We start from the raw sequence: 12,715 nt of genomic DNA, 5'->3' as shown, positions 1-12,715 counted from the left end.
CTCATGGCTCTCCCTCTCCTCTGTCCTTCCACATTCTCCTAAAAAGCGCTAAAGTATGGGAAAGTAAAGCTGCGCCCAGGATGGTCGTCGGCAGATCCCTGCAACCAGACTCCGGTGGGCGGCGTTCAGAGCTCAGTCTGCAGGGAACGCGCGTGGCCAAGGTTGCGGGGAGGCCGCGAGTTCTGCGCACGCGCGTGAGGCCAAGCCTGCCCGCCCCCCCCCGCCCCCCCCCCCCCAACGGCCCGATTTCTGGAGGCGGAGCGAACGCGGCTGGTCCCAGCTGCGGTCGGTTTGGGAGCTGGGCCTGGCGGTTCCCGTTGCCGCCGTTGCGCCGTCGGCCGCCAATTGTCACGCGCGGGATGCTGCTTCTGGCTTTGGGCAGCCCGTGGGCGGCCGGACTTCGGCTCGGCGGGAAGAGGACAGTGCCGTGGGCGGCTGCCGCGCTCCGAGGCCCTAGTGCGGCCTCGTCGCGTGTGGCCTCCTGCAGCGGCTCCGCGGGGCTGGTTGGCGGTGGAAGCGAAGGGCTGCGGGGAGCCCGGCCGTTCCTCGGGAGTCGGGTGCGAACGCAGGTCTGCAGTCTGAAGGCTTGCGGACCGAGAGAGGATGGGAGTGGAGGTGGGGGAGTGAGGGTGGAGGTGGGGGAGTGAGGGTAGATCGGGCCTGGGGAGCCCCCGCCCCGGCGGCCTGGTGACCCTGGTGCGGAAGAAGCTCTCTGAGGGCAGTGCAGAAGTACCGGGCCTCGGCCTCGGGAACCGGCCCGGGATCCGGGGTTTACAGCACCCACGAGTCTAGGAATATCCGTTGGAAAGTGGTCATTTTCTGGGCGGTTCTGAGTAATTTACAGGTGGTTGCAAACCCAGCTCGTGGGTGCCTACTCTTCTCTTTCTATCCTTGAGCGGAAGCTCAGAGGAGTTAATCTGCAACATTACAGGCACCATCTGGAGACTGAACTGAAAGAACTCAGATAACCGGACTTTAAGTTTGCTCTATTTTTTTTATTAGGTGAGCTTATTGTAAGGAATTATTTTGCTCTTTGGAAAAAGGGGTTGGGGACGTTAATACTCTCATTTTATCTGAATAAATTGTCTCCTAATCCTGCCCTGTAAAGTATCAAGATTAGTAAACAAGATTGAAACTTGGAAATGCCCAATATGGGAATTGGAATTTCATTAAATTTCAACATAAATGGATCAGGCATGCCTTTTACATTTTGAAGTGTGTACTGTGAAATAAATTTTTAGACATTCGGGGAACTCTTCTGTGAAATGTGATACAGGATTTCAAGTGAAGTATTAAGAGGAACAAGGGAAGCAAGGAGATGTAGAAGTATTAAAGACGGTCTGGACTTCAAACAAATTGAATTTGCAGTGTTTTATTTACGTCACATTGAGGATTTTGTTTTTTGAAAACTAATACGCTTAAACTTTTGACATTTTCATTAGCCATAGAATGGAAGAGACTGTTCCACTGAAGTTTTTAGTTGTTCAAAGTCATGCTTTATCTAGAAGGCTTTGAGCTGGGGTGCAAACCTAGGTCTTCACTCCAACTCCGCAGGTTGTGACTGGCGTTCAGGAAAGAGATTTTGTTAGTTTGATTTCTTTAGCTCTGAGAATTCCTTAAATAACCGTATGTGACAAGTTCTCTTTTACTCTTCATTATAATTTACAAAATACACTTAAAGAAAATTAAAAGTTGGTCTAAATGCACTTCATTATGTACTCACATTATAATGGTCTCTGTTTCAATAGATACCTCTTTGTTGGGAAAGGTGTGTTCAATGCTTACATACACAGCTTGAAAAATCAGAAGATGGAAGGCTGATTTATACTGGGAATCTGGCCCGCACAGTGTTTGGTGGGTAATCAAAAGTGAGGGTAATTTCCTTTGTAAAATGTACTCAGGATGTTACCTCTTATTTTAGAACCTCTTAATCACAAGATATGAGGAAAAACTAGGTTATATATTTTTTCTTGTGTCCTCTTAATGCAAGATTCAGAGGTTGAGACCCTTGCATTTCTAGGAGGTTTAAAAAAGATTTTTGAAGACTGTTAATGGCTGTGCGATCTTACAGCTGGGTGCTAAAGCTTCCATCCTTTGGTCATCTCCCAAGGTGTTTAACAACAAAGTAAAACAGAACAAGAAGTGTGCGTTTATTTGTGTAATGTTTGAGTATGCGGAGAAAAAATGTGGAAGAATACCCCTTAAAGAGTAGTTATTTTGAGAGACTACACATTTACTTCATATATTTTTAAATTTGGCAGCTAAAATGAGCATATAATACTTTCATAATTAAAAAAATACATTACTTTTACAGCTTTTCAGTTCACCTTAGAATTTTCAAGAAACATGTTTAGTGGCTTTTGTAGGTGGTAGAGACTAATAGGGAAGAAAAACTGTATTAAATAACTACAAGTTTGAAGCTCTTTCCTTAGCTCTTAATTTGGTATTTAGTATGGAATAATTTATTAGGGAAGGTCAGAAGAACTTAGGTATGTGATTTGTTCAAGTTCCTGAGGTTGTATCTCATTTTAATAATCTTAAAAGAATAACCTGAAATATCCGAAGGATTACTTTATAGCCAGGTCAGCCACAAGATCTCAGCACCTTCATTTGCATTCCTGTTTTTGATTATGCTGGTGTCAACTGATCATCTAAAATTTACTCTGCAGGGGCACCTGGGTGGCTCAGTCGGTCAAGCGGCTGGTTCTTGGTTTTGGCTCAGGTTGTGATCTCGGGGTTGGTTGGTTTGAGCCCCTTGTGGGGCTCTGTGCTGACCATGCAGAGCCTGCTTGGGATTCTCTCTCTCCCTCTCTCTCTCTGCTCTTTCCTGCTCACTCTCTCTGTTTCTCAAAATAAATAAATTTCCAAAAAATTTTTTTTAATTTACTCTGGGAATCTGTAAGTTCTCAAGTGTGAGGCATCAAAATAGACTGTGTTTAGAGGACTGTATAGATATTTAAAACTTTGGCAATAAGGACTGAGTGTAATCACTATTGAGAAGAGTTCTGAAGTTACTGGAAAAATTAATTTCCAGTGGTTAGAAATTCCTCTAGGAGTCAGTACATAAGTAGGCCACTGAGCATTTGTCACATTTCTGACCTGAGATACCTGGATTTAAACTACTAGATATGTTAACAGTGATACCCATAATACCCTTTGTTCTGAGCAGACCCTTACTTCAAATGCAGGGAAGGCTTACTAATTTATTTATTCCCATTTGACTTCCTTCTTTAAAGATGAGAATATAAGTGGTTAATTTTCATGTGGTTAGGATGTCATATTTGTGGAAGAGCATAGCCATCCATGGTATTCCAAGTTCTAGAATTGTAACTTCTATAAGAATTTAATGTTTGTGTTCTTTCAACATTATGGTGATAGAAAGTCACTGTATATACTTTATAGAAATTGCTGTTTTATTTCTTTACTTATTTTAAAGTTTATTTATTTGTTTTGAGAGTGAGTGAGCTCAAGCCAGGGAGGGGCAGAGAGAGAGGGAGAGACAGAATCCCAAGCAGGCTCTGCACTGTCAGGGCAGAGTCTGATGCGGGGCTGGAACTCATAAACCGTGAGATCATGACCTGAGCCAAAATCAAGAGTGGGATGCTTAACCAACTGAGCCACTAAGGTGCCCCTGATTACTATTTTTTTTATGTAGGAACTGAGAGAGAAATACTTTTTCTTTGTAAAACTGAATGAGAGACATAAAGATAGAGGTAACATTCTTGGAGATTCTTTAAACTACCAAATGGATCCTACTTTAAAGACATTTGAAGAGTCTTTTAGTTGATTGTTCCTTTTAATTCCTCCACAAATAATTAACTGATGTCACAGTAGTCTCATTTTAGGTTGAGAAGAATTTGAACATGAAGAGGTGTGAAAGAAGGGCATCCCGGGCATGGAGTAGTATGAGCAAAGACATGAAGCTGGGAAAGCCCAGAATATATTGTTTAGAAAATGACAGTTACGTCAATCCAGGCAAAATAAAGTATATGGTACATTAGTTTCCTTGGACTCTTGTAATAAGTTTCCACAAACTTGGTGGCTTAAAGCAACAGAAATTTGTTCTCCCTGTTCTGAAAGCTAGAATTCTGAAATCGGTGTTGGGAAGGGCCATGTTTTCTTTGAGTCTCTGTCATGTTTTATCCTTACAAGGATATTCTCATTGGAGTCATGGCCCACCCTGTTCCTGGATGAACTCATCTCAATTTTGATCGTCTACAAAGACCCTATTTCCAAATGAGGTCACATTTGGAGGTTCTGGGTACACATGAATTTTGAGGTACACATTCAACCCACCAGAGTGTGACAAAAGTCTTGGGGAAAAAAGGGTAGTTGGAAGGACTAAGGTGGCTTTTATAGAAGGCATCTTGGTCCGCATTGTATCCCTATGGTATTGTATTGTATTGTATTGTATGTGTACCAGTGTCATAGCAACTACCTGTGGGAGGAAGGAAGGAATTATTTTTAAATTACTGATGCAAGATAATTAAGCCTGTAACCAATAGCAATGTATGAGACTGTGTTACAGCCTCATTAACAGTATGTTGTCAAACTTGGTTTTTGGCAGTTTTGGAGGAAAACAATATCTCACGGTGGTTTTAATTTCATGTTTCTTATGTTTGAGGTTTATTAACATTTCTTTTTAAGGGCTGTGGTTATTTTTGTTTTAGTGAGCCATCTGCTTCTATTTCTTGCATGTTTGTGGACAGGGTTATTGATCTTCTCATATCCTAGTAACCTTTTATATGTTGGGGATATTAACACTCTGATATAAGTTGCAAATATTTTTCTCATTTGTCTCTACTTTGTTTATGTCCATGTACATTTTTAATCAGATTTACCTTTCTCCTTGATTGCTTTTGTGTTTTGAGTCATAATTAGAAAAGTTTTCCCATTCTCAGATTATGAAGGACTGCATGGATATTTTCTTCTTCTATCTCTATGATTTTATTTTTTACATTTAAATATCAGGATTATTTGGAATTTTCCTAGTAGATGGTATGAGGGATGCATTGAGTTTTTATCTTTTTTATATGGCTATCCAGTTGTCCTAGCACCATTTTTGCCCACATATTTGAGATGTATAGTATATAAATTTATAGTATATAAATTTCCATATGCAGTTAGGTTTATTTCTAGATTTTCCATTTTGTTCAACTGATCTGTTTTATTGTGCACCAGGACCACACCATTATAATTATAGACTTATGTTTTAATATCTAACTTCTCCCACCCTTCTTTCTTACTTTGTTTTTCCAAGTTAAATTTATAACCAATTTATCTAGGATCTCAACTTGTCGATCTTCTAGAAATTTACATTTTAAGTCACTTATTGTGGTAAAATATATGTAACATAAATTTACCATTTTAACCATTTTTATTTTTTAAATGTTTTTTATTTTTATTTATTTCGAGAGAGAGAGCATGCACAAGTGGTGGGGTACAGAGAGAGAGAGGGGGAGAGAGTACTCCGAGCAGGCTCCACACCTCAGCACAGAGCCTGATGTGGGGCTTGATCTCACCAACCATGAGATCATGACCTGACCAAAATCAAGAGTCAGTTGCTTAACCTACTGAGCCAGCCAGGTGTCTCTTAACCATTTTTAACTATGCATTTCAGAAGTCATTGATTTTTAATGTTTTAATGTGACAGGTAAAAATATCTCACTGTTTTAACTTGAATGTCTTTCATTGGTAAAGAAGTTGAATATATTTCCCACGTGTTTCTTTCTTATTTTTTTTTTTAAGTTTTTATTTTGAGAGAGACAGATAGAGCATAAGTGGGGGAGGGGCAGAGAAAAAGGGAGGGAGAGAATTCCAAGCAGGCGTGGAGCCCGTTGCAGGGTTCTAACTCACTAGCTGTAGGATCATAACCTGAGCTGAAACCAAGAGTCAGATGCTTAACCAATTGAGCCACCCAGGCGCCTTATTTCCCATGTGTTTCTTAACCACTGGTGTTTGTTTTGTTTTGTTTTCGGGTTTGTTTGTTTGTTTGTTTTGGTAGTTTGTTTTAATCCTGGGCACTTAGCCTGATAATGTTAGCCTCATATGTAAACATTTAATGTTAGATATGTGGAAGTGCTTATTAATAGAGTTTTATTTGATAATCTGCTGGCTGAATTAACTTTTATAGTATTCATAAAGATCTTCGAGTAATATTGAATCTTTTCTTGGGGAACTGAGGTAGAGGGCCAGTTAACCCTAAAGCAGATTTCTTACCTGGAGAGGCAGTGCAGTGTATTGGTCAGTGGCCTGGGCACTAGAGTCAAATTGCCTGGGTTTGAATCCCAGTTCTGCCACTTGGTAGCTCTGTGATATAGAGCAAGTGCATTGTTTTTCTCATGTCTTAAATGGGAGTGATGATGATAATTATCCGTCTATTTCATAGTGCTTTTTCAAAGATTTCGTGAATAAAATATATAAAGTATGTAAAGACAGAGCCTAGGAAATAATAATCACTATATGTGTGTGTTGATTTTATTGTTTTGGTGATGCTATAAGAAGGTGGAAGTATTAATTGAATAGGTTGATTGTTTTATAAAATTTATATATATTAATCTTTTCCCATTTTTTTTTTCCTATTTAGGTGTGAAATGTTTCTCTTATTCTACAAGTGTCATCAGCCTTGCATTTCTACCATACATTTTTGCACAAAATAATATTATATTTGGAAGTCTGCCTTTGCAAATATTATTTTATGGCATCATAGGAAGCTTTACGGTGATCACTCCAGCACTGCTTCACTTTGTTACAAAAGGCTATGTCATTCGGTTGTACCATGAAGCTACAACAGACACTTACAAAGCCATTACTTATAATGTTGTGCTTTCAGAAACGAGTACAGTGTTTCACCAAAATGACGTGAAGATTCCAGACAGCACACATGTGTTTACCACGTTTTACGCTAAAACAAAATCACTGTTAGTTAATCCAGTGCTCTTTCCAAACCCTGAAGATTATAACCATCTAATGGGTTATGACAAACCATTCACTTTTGAAAAGGAAGAAGACAGTGAAAAGAAACAAGTCAAAGATGAGAAATGAGTCTGCTGTTTTCATGTTTGTGCTTAAATGTGATTTACGTTCCAATGTATAATAATTAAATTGCCTTTTGTTTTCTGTTAGTGACTGACTGTTAAAACCAATTTGAAGTTGTATCAAACAACTTTTAATTAATTTTCAGAGAATTACGTTTCTGTATAATAAAATAAGCTATGTTTGAAAAACAAAACGTAATATTCTACCATTTATGTTTTTAAAAAGTGAGAATACTAAGTGTGGCTGCCTCTAACCTGGGGATCAGATGTCAGAAGCAAATAGGAGAGCTGTTTTTTGGGTTTTTCTAAGTGTATAGATACTAACTTTACCCACATTAAAATATCTTTAATTTAAAAAATTAGAGTAATAATTTCAAAAATTATAGGAAGCAGTGTTAATCTCCCTTTGGTTCAAACCACAAGTTTTTGCCTATCTTCTCTGGCATAGTTGCCCATAATAAGAATCTCCTTGTCCAGTTGAGTATGATAGTTACAGGAGAAATGGTGATCTAAGTAGCGATGTCTTTGGTGGTCCCAGTTGTCCCTCTGTGCACTCTTCTCCTTTGATGTATCCTATCAGAGCAGGAAAAATCATAGGTACTAAATAGATGACAGGACCTGTTATAAAATGGCAATCTTTATGATAACTTTATGAAGTCCTGGCATTTTAAGATTTTTAACCTCTAGTTCTAAAGTCAAAGTTGGTCCTTGTGAAGGATTTTCAGCAAGGAGCAAAAGGCCTTAAATCATGCTAGCTATTTATTTATTTTTAATTTTTTTTTTTTAACATTTATTCATTTTTGAGACAGAGACAGAGCATGAATGGGGGAAGGTCAGAGAGAGGGAGACAGAATCCGAAGCAGGCTCCAGGCTCTGAGCTGTCAGCACAGAGCCTGACGCAGGGCTCGAACTCATGGACCGTGAGATCATGACCTGAGCCGAAGTCGGACGCCCAACCGACTGAGCCACCCAGGCGCCCCCATGCTATTTAGATCAGTAGATAACTTATTAGGTGCCCAGTGTGTGCCAGGTACTGTGCTAGTTGTCAGTCAAGTCAAGAACAAAATACCCAGTCTGTGTGGAGCTGCCTCATGTCTCCTATCTGCCATGATGGTAAATATGGCTTATCTGTGTTTGAGGAAGGTTGATGGGGAAGGAGCAAGGAGCATCACTAGTTGACAGGTCTGAAGCTGCTAGGGGCTTGTAGGAGGGAGGGTAGGGTAGAAAAGTGCTCCCATTTCTGAGACCTAGAGCACCCTCTGCTAGGATCAGCCAGTTTATGATCCTAGTAGAGAGCAGGCTCTAGGTCTCAGGTGAACAACCTGGTGCCGTCTCCATCCTCGGGTTGGGCCTCTGCCTGCTCCTCTGTCCTATGTCACTTAGATCAATACCTGTTGCTATCTTGGCAGTTAATGTGATTTGTAGATTTCTATTAAAAATTATTCCATAATCAAATGCTCATCAAGTATCAGAAAGTAGAAGCAAGAAAAAACAATCACTTAGTTCCACTCTTAGAAGAAAAAACAGTATTGTTAATATTTTCGTTTTCTTCCAAGTGTCACTTCGTTCATAACTTGTTTTGAGTACCTCATATCTCTTTCTTTAAATGTCCTGTATCCATATAACCATTTTGCCACCTGTGTAGTGGAGTGAAAAACCTATTTTTATTAGTATCATCATAATTCAGAAGACAACTTGGTTGTTTAGGGAAAAGAAGCCTAAAATACTGAGAGAGAGGACTTCTCAAGTGCGTGGTATGGAGTGACACCAAGGAGTAGAAAAGGAACAGCATGTGTAGAATGTGATTCACCACTGAAATAAGTCAGCAGAAACAACTCAGACCAAAGTGAGGAGGAGAAATTTATATACATCTCTCTTATGCCACTTTACTAACTTCACCTCAGAGTAATCTTGGAAAGGTTGGGGAGGTGAGGAGTGGCCCACTACATATAGAAAGGGCATTGAGTCAGTTTTATTTGAATCTCAAAAGGCAGGGTGATCCTGGCTTAACGTCTGGGTTACATCAGGTAATAAAACCCGTTGGTAATAAAATATTTTGTAATCCTTTTTTTCAATACCAATTTCATCATCCTGAAAGAATCCAGCTTTTGGAAGCAAAAGTAACAAAATGGCCATTAGGTCTGAATGATACAGTTTTTAAAACTATATTTGATTTACTCAGAACAGTTTATACATTGTTGGCTTCCTTTTCATTGAGAACTTCAATCATTCAAAAGTAGGAGTACAACGAATCAACATGGCTATCATCCGGATTCAACAATTACCAACCAATTTGTTGTCAGTGTTGTTTCATCTACACCCCAACCACTTACTACTTTGGAAGCCCTCTACTTATTTGGAAGCAAATCCCAGACATCCTAACATTTATTTCTTAAATATTTAATTTTCTAACTCTACCAGATAAGGACTTAAAAAATTATAATACCATTATAATACCCAAACCTCTGCCTTCTCCCAGAGTTATCAAATATCCAGTCTGTTCAAATTTCCAATGCCTCCCCACATTTTGTTTGGATTAAGATCTAGGAAAAGTTCATACTTATTCATACCAATTTACGAAATGTCTTTTCAGACTCTTCTATAGGCCCCTTCATTTCTTTCACTTTGTTTTTTTCTCCCTTGTAAATTATCAGTTGAAGGAACAGAGTTGTTTGTCCTTTACATCTTTTCCTGGTCTAGATTTTCTGATTGTATCCCTGAGGTGTAGTTTAACGTGTTTCTCTGTCCTCTGTATCTCCTGTAAATTGGTAGTAGGACTTGAAGCTTCATCATACAGAGATTTCTTTTTTTTTTTAATTTTTTTTTAACGTTTACTTATTTTTGAGACAGAGAGAGACAGAGCATGAATGGGGGAGGGTCAGAGAGAGGGAGACGCAGGACCTGAAACAGGCTCCAGGCTCTAAGCTGTCAGCACAGAGCCCGACGTGGGGCTCGGACTCACGGACTGCGAGATCATGACCTGAGCCGAAGTCGGCTGCTTAACCGACTGAGCCACCCAGGCGCCCCTCATCATACTGAGATTTCATTATTTTGGACAAAACCATTTCATAGGTAATGTTGCTTGTATTAGTTATCTATTGTTGCATAAGAAATAGCCCCTAAAAGTCAGAGGTTTCAAACATAGCACATTGTGCCTGTTGATCCAGTATCTGGGAGTGGCTTAGCTGAATGCTTCTGAGTCAGCTTCTCTCATGAGGTGGCAGTCGAGATATCAGCTGGCGCTGCTATCATCTGAAGGCTGAACTGGGGCTGGATGAACTGCTTCCAAGATGGCTTCCTCACATGACTGACAAACCGTACTGGCTTTTTGGCAAAAGGGCTCAGCTTCGCACCACGTGGCTCTCTCCTTAGGGCTACCTGCTCCCCCTAGAGCAAATGATCCAAAAGAGCAGGGTGGAAGCCACAATGATGTATATGATCTATCTTGGAAGTTGCACGCAGTAATTATGCAATATTACACAATCAGCCTTATTCACTGGTGGAGAGGACTACTACACAAGAGTTTGGGTACTAGGAAGTAAGGATCATTGGGAACCATCTTGGAGGCTGTCTACCAGTGTTCATCTATCAAGAAATACAGTCTTTCTGTCTCTCTCTTTGTGCAGTTAGTAATCATTGATGTTCAGTGCCTAAGTTAAGTAATTCCTTAGGTGTTGCAAAATGGTTATATTCTATTGTTACTTTTTTATATATTAGCTGAATACTTCTAAAAGTAGAGAAAATAGTATGAGGAGGCAAGGGAAACTTGCCCCATCTACTGTCTGGTTACCAGTAGCTGAGTTTCCATAGAGAAGTCAGGATAAATATTTGATTCTTTCCCTTTATTTACTGGTTTTTAAAAGAGCTGGCTTCCTAGCATCATCTGATGATTAGACTTTAAAAAAATATGAGCTCACATTTATATACAAATATGTATACTTCATTGCAGTTAACTATCTTAATGTTTACATAGTAGGCTGAATAATGGTCCCCCAAGATGTTCATGTCTGGAAACTGTGAATGTCATATGGCAAAAGAATTTTATAGATCAATCTTGGGGAGATTATCCTGGATTATCCAGATGGTTCTAGTGTAATCACAGTGTTCTTATAAGAAGGAGTCAGGAGGTGAGAAGGTCAGAGGAGAAGGTGATGTGATGATGGAAGCAGAGATGGGAATGCTGAACTTTGAAGATGGAGGAATACAGACGTTGGAGCTCTCTAAGATGAGAAAGGAAACAGAGTCTTCTCCCAGAGTCTCCAGAAGGAACCAGCTTTGACTTTGGCCCAATGAAACTGATTCCAGACTTCTGCCCTCCAGAGCTGTAAGAGAACACATTTGTATTGTTAAGTCACTAAGTTAGTGGTTATTTGTTACAACATCGATAAGAAACCTATCTTTGGTCAGTGGAGACTGTCTTCATATTGGTTATCTAATGTGATAAGATGTTCCAGGCTCCATCTTGTGCATTTTCTGCCCCAGACCTGGAATCAGCAATTTCTCCAGTCTTTGTTCCTTTTAATGGGGAATGGTATTTTGAGACCATTAGGGGCATTCATAGGTTCTTCTCCTCCTCCCCCCGCCCCTCCTCCTCCTCCTCATTTTTCTTACTTTTTAAATGTGGTGAAAAATATATAATATAAAATTTACTGTCTTAACCAATTTTAAGCATAAGTTCAGTAGTGTTAACTATATTTATATTGCCGTGCAACAGATCTCTAGAAGGTTTTACCTTGCAAACCTGAAACTCAATACACATTAACTGCTCCCATTTACCCCATCCTCCCATGGATTTTTGCCTTTCTAAAAATGGGAAAGCAGCCCAGTTCTTTAGTGGAAGCTTTTACCAACATATGATTATTTTCCTCCAAACTTGTAGAGTTTCAGGCCTTGACTCCATGCTATTTTGGCTACTAATTCCAAACTATGTCCATTGAAGGATTTTAAGTAGTGGAGCACCTAAGTGGCTCAGTCAGTTAAGTGTCTGACTTCGGCTCAGGTCATGATCTCTTGGTTCATGAGTTCAAACCCCGCAACAGGCTTTGTGTTGTCAGCACAGAGCTGCTTTGGATCCTCTGTCCCCCTCCCCCACCCCCTGATTGTGCTCTCTCTCTGTCTCTCTTAAATAAACTTAAAAAAGTTTTTTTTAATGATTTCAAGTAGCAAAGTATCTAAAAGATCACCTATTTTTTCTAGAACAGAGTGAGAACTTTGAAATTCATGCCACATGCAAAATAATGACCATTTCATTATCAGGTGTCAAAATATTCCCTGGAGCTGCAGTTTGCTTAAGTAAGTGCATTCTCAAGCCTGGTGTGGCCCCTGCCCACAGCGCAGAGCTATGGTAATATCCCGTGTGTGGGGTCTCATCTAGTCCGGCTCTGCTCTGTGGCTGCACCTATTGTGGAGCAGAAATAGTTTGCATAAGACTATTCAGTTCAGACCTATAGGTCCAGCTCCCTGGGCCATGAGACACTGTCATCTAAAAAACTTGTAGGAGAGAACAGCAATACAGATGGAAAAAGACGTATCAGTCTGTTGGGATTCTAGGGGAGACCTACAGACTGGTTCGGTTACTATTGACTGAGAAGTACCTTGTTTTGTTTTTAACGGTCTGTGCTCTCATTTGCATCAAGTGTTCTAGAAAAGTATATTCTAAATCATTTCCCTCTCTCCCC

The 12,715-nt window shown here is 39.9% G+C and overlaps 1 protein-coding gene across 1 annotated transcript; it reads left to right on the top strand.

Moving 5' to 3' along the window:
* Positions 1-241: 241 nt before the first annotated feature.
* Positions 242-7,231, top strand: TMEM70 (transmembrane protein 70). Its single transcript, XM_027064361.2, has 3 exons — positions 242-569; positions 1,749-1,854; positions 6,587-7,231. The coding sequence occupies exons 1-3, from the start codon at positions 360-362 to the stop codon at positions 7,042-7,044; spliced, it is 774 nt and encodes a 257-aa protein (XP_026920162.1). The 5' UTR covers positions 242-359; the 3' UTR covers positions 7,045-7,231.
* The last annotated feature ends 5,484 nt before the right edge of the window (positions 7,232-12,715 follow it).

Source organism: Acinonyx jubatus, chromosome F2 (genome assembly GCF_027475565.1).
Source record: "Acinonyx jubatus isolate Ajub_Pintada_27869175 chromosome F2, VMU_Ajub_asm_v1.0, whole genome shotgun sequence".
NCBI lineage: Eukaryota > Metazoa > Chordata > Mammalia > Carnivora > Felidae > Acinonyx > Acinonyx jubatus.
The sequence above is the reverse complement of the archived record's forward strand: the minus strand, read 5'-3'. Positions and strand labels throughout refer to the sequence as shown.